Source organism: Miscanthus floridulus, chromosome 4, assembly GCF_019320115.1.
Source record: "Miscanthus floridulus cultivar M001 chromosome 4, ASM1932011v1, whole genome shotgun sequence".
In the NCBI taxonomy this organism is placed as follows: Eukaryota; Viridiplantae; Streptophyta; class Magnoliopsida; order Poales; family Poaceae; genus Miscanthus; species Miscanthus floridulus.
The window spans coordinates 102,698,874-102,706,295 of record NC_089583.1 but is presented as its reverse complement, the minus strand read 5'-3'; the positions used below and the strand labels follow the sequence as shown (position 1 = coordinate 102,706,295).

The 7,422-nt window shown below is 42.0% G+C and overlaps 1 protein-coding gene across 1 annotated transcript; it reads right to left on the bottom strand.

Moving 5' to 3' along the window:
• Positions 1-2,460: 2,460 nt before the first annotated feature.
• On the bottom strand, positions 2,461-6,985 carry LOC136550187 (uncharacterized). The gene is made up of 8 exons (XM_066541675.1): positions 6,413-6,985; positions 5,689-5,828; positions 5,381-5,480; positions 5,178-5,276; positions 4,728-5,075; positions 4,135-4,227; positions 3,851-4,057; positions 2,461-2,864 (listed from the first exon to the last, which is right to left on the bottom strand). Exons 1-8 carry the CDS (start codon positions 6,821-6,823, stop codon positions 2,598-2,600), a joined length of 1,665 nt encoding a protein of 554 aa, XP_066397772.1. The 5' UTR covers positions 6,824-6,985; the 3' UTR covers positions 2,461-2,597.
• Positions 6,986-7,422: the final 437 nt, after the last annotated feature.

Here is a 7,422-nt window from a genome sequence, read left to right as displayed (position 1 = left end):
GATGGCTTTTTGGCCGCCGTAGCGGGCCGGAGAGCGGCGGCGGCGGCGGCCCGAGGGGCGGCATGGAGGGGGCTATGGCGGCGGTGGCTCGGTCGCTCGTACGGAACGAATGACGCGGGGGGGGGGATGACAAGTTTTGACTCTAGCATGTTGAAGAACAAGTGATTGCTTTGTATCACTCCACACTGCCGCACAAAACCACCTCTGCTTATTCATTTATTTTGCAGTTGATCTCAAAACACACACGTATCTTAGAGTATAATTTTTTAGAGAAGGGAATATATTAATATCTCAGCTTCTGCATCGACTAATGCATATAGCTGTTCTTTATTACAAACACAAGTACGGTGTTCCACGCAATCTCAAAAACAAAGTTTTGAGTCAAAGAGGATAAAAGAAAAGTTTCCAAAATCGACATCTAAAAAGCAATTCTATTGCTAAATCTCCAACCGTGTCTTACAAACACCTCCATCGCGGTTGTCTCAATATTCCTACATCACATCTACATCATTTGGCGATCTTCCTCCTTCTATAGTAGGGACCAAAACCTGATCCAGTAGGTCCCCCTAAAGATGACCTGCAAATAAGATGGTGCTGGGATCTTGTCAAAAACTATTTCATTCTGGATTAACCATATCGCCCAACAAATCGCACCTGCACCCACAAGAATCTTAGATTTCAGTTTCCTATTTATCCTGTCTAACCAGCCTATAAACAAATTGTGTACGATAGTTGCAGGTGTTAAATTAAAGGAAACATGAACAGTTCGCCACACAAATTTAGCAAAATGACAGTCAAAAAGCAAATGTTGTATAGACTCGTCAGAAGAACAGAAACAACACTTCCTATCTCCTTGCCAATTATCTTTTGTTAAAATTACTCCCTTATACAAATACCACAAAAATACCTTGATTTTGAGAGGTAGTTTCCATATTAATGTGTTGTATGGTATAGCTTCGGCTCCTAATAAGGCTCTGTACATGGATTTAACTGAAAATAATCCTTCTAGTCTGTTAACTGCACATCCTGCAATCATAGCAACCACCTAGTGCCATGCTTGTAAATTAGCACCTACAAGAGATCTCCTGAAAGCCACATTTAACGGTGTCATAGACAACACTATTCTTACAGATACGCCTTTCCTCCTAATAATATTATATAGTGCGGGAAAGAGAGATTTTAAAGGACAAGGTCTTATCCACGAGTCCTCCCAAAATCGCACTTGAGACCCATCACCTAGATCAAACTTGCCCAACGAGAGGAACTCCTCCTTGACCTTCATGAGGACAGCCCAAAACTAGGAGTTCCCGGGCATGTATTGAACCTGTGTCAGAGTCTTGTCTTTTATATATTTATTTCTAAGTAATTGTTGCCAAACCTCAGCTCCATTCAATAACCTAAAAAGCTATTTGCTTAGGAGACACTTGTTATGAACATCTAAATTTAGGACTCCCAACCCCCCTTGATCTTTCGGCGTATATACTACCTCCCACTTAGTCAATCTACATTTTTTCTTGTGTTCATTACTCTGCCAAAAAAAAAATTATGATCTAAAATAGTCCAGCTTTTTCAGAACCTCTTTAGGCATTTAAAAAAAGAAAGCATGAACATGGGGAGACCGCTTAAAACAGAGTTAAGCAGGACAAGCCTCCCTCCTACTGACAACATCTTACTTCTCCAACAATTCAGCCTCTTTTGAAAACGTTCTTCAGCATGTTTCCGGTCCTTATTCATGAGCTTTCTATGATGCATGGGAATTCCTAGATACCTAAATGGAAACGACCCCAAATCACACCTAAAAATTTGTGCATAATCGTTTTGACTGACTTTGGTTGCTCGGTAGCAAAATAATTCACTCTTATGGAAATTGATCTTGAGTCCTGATAGCTGCTCAAAAGCACAGTAAAAGTTTCATGTTTTTGGCCCTCTCTAGATCATTAAGATGACAGTGTCATCTGAATATTAAAGGACTGAAAATCCCTGATCTACCAAATGCAGAACAACCCCTTGGATTTGTTCAACCTCTTTAACTCGTAAAATAAAAATAGCCAACATGTCAACCACTATATTAAACAGGATTAGAGATAACGGATCCCCTGCCACACTCCTTTCCTAGTTTGGAAATAATGGCCTACATTATCATTGACCTTTATTGCAACACTCTCTCTAGACATGACTTTTGAAATCCATTCACACCAAGTCGATGAGAATCCTTTTATTTTGAGGACCTATTGAATAAAAGGCCACTTTAATTTATCATATGTTTTTTCGAAATCTAATTTTAAAATCACACCATCTTGTTTTTTCCTATGCAGCTCATGAATCATTTCATGCAACATCACAACTCCTTCCATAATATAGCGACCTAGGATAAAGGCCGTCTGTGACAGCTCTATAAACTTGTCTGCCACTTTCAAAATTCTATTATTTAGCATTTTTATAAAAATCTTAGAGCTCACATTTAATAAACAAATTGGCATGTATTGTTGTATCCGGACCGTATCAGCAATCTTGAGTATAATGGGTGTTGAGTTTTAGTGATTTTCCCAAGCTACAAGACGGCAAGACCCAATTTACTACCACCACAGATGAACTCTCTAAAGTCCAGGAATTGATTCAAGGTTATATTTCTCCGATGTCGTCAGTCCGTTATCCACCCCTGGCTGGGTTCTTGATTGCTCCAGAGCATGCAGCGTCTGAAGGTACGAGTAGGAGGCATTTCGATTGGGAGGCGGGGGGCTTGGATTGCTGATCTTGCTTGCCAGGAAGCGCCTGATGAGCCCTCTGAGGAATGGAGCCATTGTGTCTGGCTCGTACTCCAGAAAATACATGATTCCTCCCATGCACATGCAGAAGAGAGCCACCTGCAAACGTTACCAAGTTACTGTTTTTGAAAAAAGTCGGCGCATGCAGGTTGGTTGATCCAGGATGCTATGAGAAACTTTACACTGAAAATGAAAGGTTTACAAAGAAAAAAAATCTAACATATACAAGATGTACTTCAAAGCACAAACATGAAAAGTTCAGACCCCTAACTTTGTATTGTCATCAGCAAGGCAAGAAATAATTAGCATGGTCTGATGTCATTTTGGAAAAAAAACAGTCAGCTCAGAGTTTTTATTCATACTCGTAAGAGTCAAGATCATGCTAAAATAACTCAAACATGAAAGATCCATCTGGTTTCTAAAAATCAATCCACTAGCAACTGCAGAATTTGAACCATACTTGATGCACAATTTTGCATCATTGTATAAGATTTTGTCAGATTTAAATGTTTCGCTTCCTTGCACTCTATTTTTGTAACAAAAATGAAGTTAACACCAAATAAAAAAAAAACTCAACAAGGTGGTCAACAAGTAACCGTGAAGCAATAACCATGCCATTGTGCCGCTACATCCAACTAACATTCAATTGGATCTTACCATACGAACACCACTGAGGAACCATTACTGGACAATAAATCACTATCTAAAGCTACTAGCCTATAAAAGTGTGCCTTGGTCCACCATTTGTGAATTGCACAGATTTTGAAACATAAACCAAGGGAAGACTACAACTAATTGTGCCTGGGGTGCTTTAAGCGTTATTCACCCTCTATAGCAATGAGCCAATGACATACTACTTGGCTCATAGCTGAGTACACTGCCCATAACTGCTTCAAACAAGATTCTGTACTACAAGATACTTCTCTGTCATAATGGCAAGCAACATAATGTGCTCTATCACAAAATTTTCAAATCCTTTTGAGAAGAGAAATATTGTTCACTTTACCTCTTGGATTACACTGAATAAAACTAAATAACTAGAAAACAGATTGCAAAGAAGTGAGGGGGGAAATGGGCAAAGTTACCTCAGCATTTTTAATATTTGGGAGCAGGTGGCGGTTGATCAATATATACCATAGAGAATCTCCAGCACGGGGAAGCACATAGAGGGCTAGCTCAGCCCTTCTAGCTTTCTTTTCCAAAATAATTGAAAGACCCGACATCAAACCAGCAAACCAATACACAAGTTTGTGGTCTTTGTTCGCAACTTTTCGGTGCAAACATATAGCAGCCTACCACCATGCAAGAACGCTATCAGAATCATGAAATAATTACGTGTGAAGTAACGTATGCTGCTATGTATGATTACCTGGAATATAGTGACAAAGGCAGACAAAAAGGTGGTGGAGCGAACTGCACCCACAAGAGCACGCCAACAAGTTGCCGTCGGCGATTCCAAGAACTAATGTTTTTATTAAAAGGATTGCATGAGTCAGTGATGTATACATCAGCAGTAAGCAAGACTACATATGGCAAACAGCTATACTATACTCCCTCCGTTCTAAATTATAAGTCGTTTTGACTTTTTTGGTTCATCCATTTTGCTATGTATCTAGACATATAATTATATCTAGATGCATAGCAAAATGGACTTACCAAAAAAGTCAAAGCGACTTATAATTTGGAATGGAAGGAGTACTAGTTTCGTTTAGTTGTTAGCACTTGGGAAAATATTTCCATTGACAGAAAAAAATGGTGCAAGCATATTGAGTGTAGCAAAATTCAAGCATGTTATGCAAACACAGTAAAAAGATAGTGGCACTATATAACTGCAATCATGTCAGGTTTCTGCTTGAGGCATAGTTATGTTGGAGAGAAATAAGTTGCACACAAATAATAGCAAGGACATATCAGTAGCTGAATCTTAAACAGAATAATGAAATAAAGTGGCTAGTGAATTACCTTTTGAAGATGTAGGACAACAAAGGGCACAAATGTCAATGAGAAATATAGAGGGAATGTTTTCTTGAATGTTGATGAAACAACATTAATATTTTGGGCCAAGCATGATGCTCTGTCAGGATGGATTACAGAACAGGGGATAATGGATGGATTTGTTGTTAAATTTATCAAATCCAGATTCAGCTTGTTTGATAAATAGGCTGACAGGGCAGTTAGATCTACAGGACCACCTCTGCAGCATTCTCTGACAACCTTGTAGACTGGTTCGGCTACTGGTCCTGTCTTAAGGATAAATTCTTGGTACGACTTAGGTAAGCTTTCAGGCCTCATAACAAAAGCATACATAACCTGGAAACATAATCCTGGTGATTACACAAGCCTTTCCCACCATAACAGAATCATATTCATATAAAAAGCAAACTATAGTGTTAGGTAGCTTCGTTTTGTTACCTGGGCACATGCCAATGAAAAAAGCAATGCATCTCCATGTCTCCAATGGCTTCCCCAAAAATGAAATTTGTTCTTAGATTTTGCAGAATTATATGCACACTGCAATTATTAAGCAGTAATAAATCAATACTGCCTGTATAATTGTTACTTCTATAGTTCTATCCATTTTCTCCACATGAACAAACTGTTTAACTGTTAATGACCTGAGCAAGCCTTGCTAGAAGATAAAGAGATAGAGTACGCCTCCTACTTGAATCATCCAGTGCTAGTATGGCCAATCCTGCCACCGAACCTGCTAATATTCTGCTCCATCACGCCCTTCAGTTGAGTCATGGATATGATTTAAGGAAAAAAATATAGAGAATAGCCTAGTATGGACCTATTAGTGACTACCAAAGGTTAAGTCCCTGGTTAGATGCATAATTCTAACAAAAAAAATGCTTCTAACAAACCACAACCAGAGCTCTGTGTTGCAAATATAGGCAAGGAGTCATAGCATATAGGCACTTACGCATTGTACGGTGTCTCCTTTTTCCTAAATCTCCTAAGGAAACATCGAAGTGCATGATATGATCCAGTGAATCCACCAAAAAGCAACCCTACCCGACAAGCTTCGTCTCTCACTATAAGATCTTTCTCCGAAACCAGTTGCTGTAAATCAGAACGTATTCAAAATGAGTATACTTAATTAAAATAATGAAACAGGGACATAGGGAGACATTAGTTGTGGGATAGTATTTGTAAATAATGAACCAGTAGGTCAGACAGTAGTGGCCAAACAGTATTTGTTTGGAATGGGGCGCGGACAGCCTCAAGGCACGAAATAGACCAACCCAATGCATACCAGAAAAAATTCTGTAGATATATATCAGTCAAAGCAACCAATTCAGCTCTGGCATGTACTGGCTACTAGAATATGCACTACAAATGCTGCAACAACTGGCTCAAATATTTTAAATTTTGTGATAGCTCAATCTAATAAGCATTGAGAAAGCGAAAGCTGTAACATCAGCAGTAGCAGCATGTAAACATGAATCCGGCCTTCGCTCGATTCCTTTTCATGACATTTTCATTAGCATGCAATATCGCCAATTCTCCTCCAATCAACCAATAAAATCAATGGTAGTAAATTTGCACAATCCAATCCCAAGTTCTCAACTGAATTCCCGCAGCCGATTAATCTGTCATCCCATCCGATCTAATTACGCCACGATGCGAAGTAACAGGAGGGGTACCTTAAGGTCGAGGAGCGAGCCATAGGACCTGCGGCGCACGAGCTTGAAGGCGCGGAGGAGGATGCCGATGCCGACGCGGACGCCGTACGAGAGCAGGAAGCTCTGGCACAGGTTCCCCGCGGCGTGCGCCGCGCACGACTCCCCGTCGTGGCCGCACCCGCGCTCTCCCTCCAGCTGCTCGTCCCCCTCTCCCTTACCGCCGCCGCCCTGGTGCCGGTGGAGCTCCTCGATGGCTTCCCGCAGCCGCTCCTCCGCCTCCCGCAGCCGCCGGGCCGCCGCCTCGGACACCGGCGGCTGCTGATGCTGATGCGCGGCCGCGGTGGGTGGAGACGGGGGCACCGCTGGGCGCGGGCCCAGAGTTGGCTCCGCGCCGGCGGAGAGGTCGAACGACGGCGTCGAGAGGAACGGCATCGCCGGCGACCTGCCGCTCGGGCCTGGGCCTGGGCCGGACCGGGCTTGGACTCAGGGGACTCTGGCGGGTCCCTTCGCTTCTGTTCTGAGGCCGCTCGCTTTCGTCGCCGGTCGTCTCGCTCCGAGACTTGGGCGGATGATATCTTCAAATTCTTTGATTTGATGATGCTAATAAAAGAGTGGCGGGGTCGTTACGGATACGGACTGTACGCCGGCATGGCATTGCACGGCACGGGACGGGAACGGAATTGTAGGTTAGGCTGTCGCCCTGCGGAATTGCACGGGACGGCACGGGACGGAGCAAAGCTATTGAAAGATGGACTCATGGACAACAGGACAAGATGATGTCCTACCCTTTCATCAGTTAACTAGCACATCAGGACCAGAATACTTTAGCTTTCATGAAAGAAGAGTCCGTCTCCCCCAACAACTATGTATTTTATGTAGTTTTAATATATAAAATTTTTTACACCGTAAAATTAAAATTCAACCGCCTCCATCCTCCTTCTATCTTCAGCCTTCTTCTACCTCCAGCCTTCTTCTACCTCCAGACAATCACAAATCATAAGATCACAGATCCATAGATCACCAGAAACAAT

Bases quoted from the DNA above. Each gene is read 5' to 3' on its own strand.
- LOC136550187 (XM_066541675.1), bottom strand. From the start codon at position 6,823: ATGCCGTTCCTCTCGACGCCGTCGTTCGACCTCTCCGCCGGCGCGGAG. The intron at 5,076-5,177 runs GTAACAAAACGA...TTATGTTTCCAG, and splicing joins TTTCATTGGCATGTGCCCAG to GTTATGTATGCTTTTGTTAT. The intron at 4,058-4,134 runs GTAATCATACAT...GCATGGTGGTAG, and splicing joins CCTTTGTCACTATATTCCAG to GCTGCTATATGTTTGCACCG.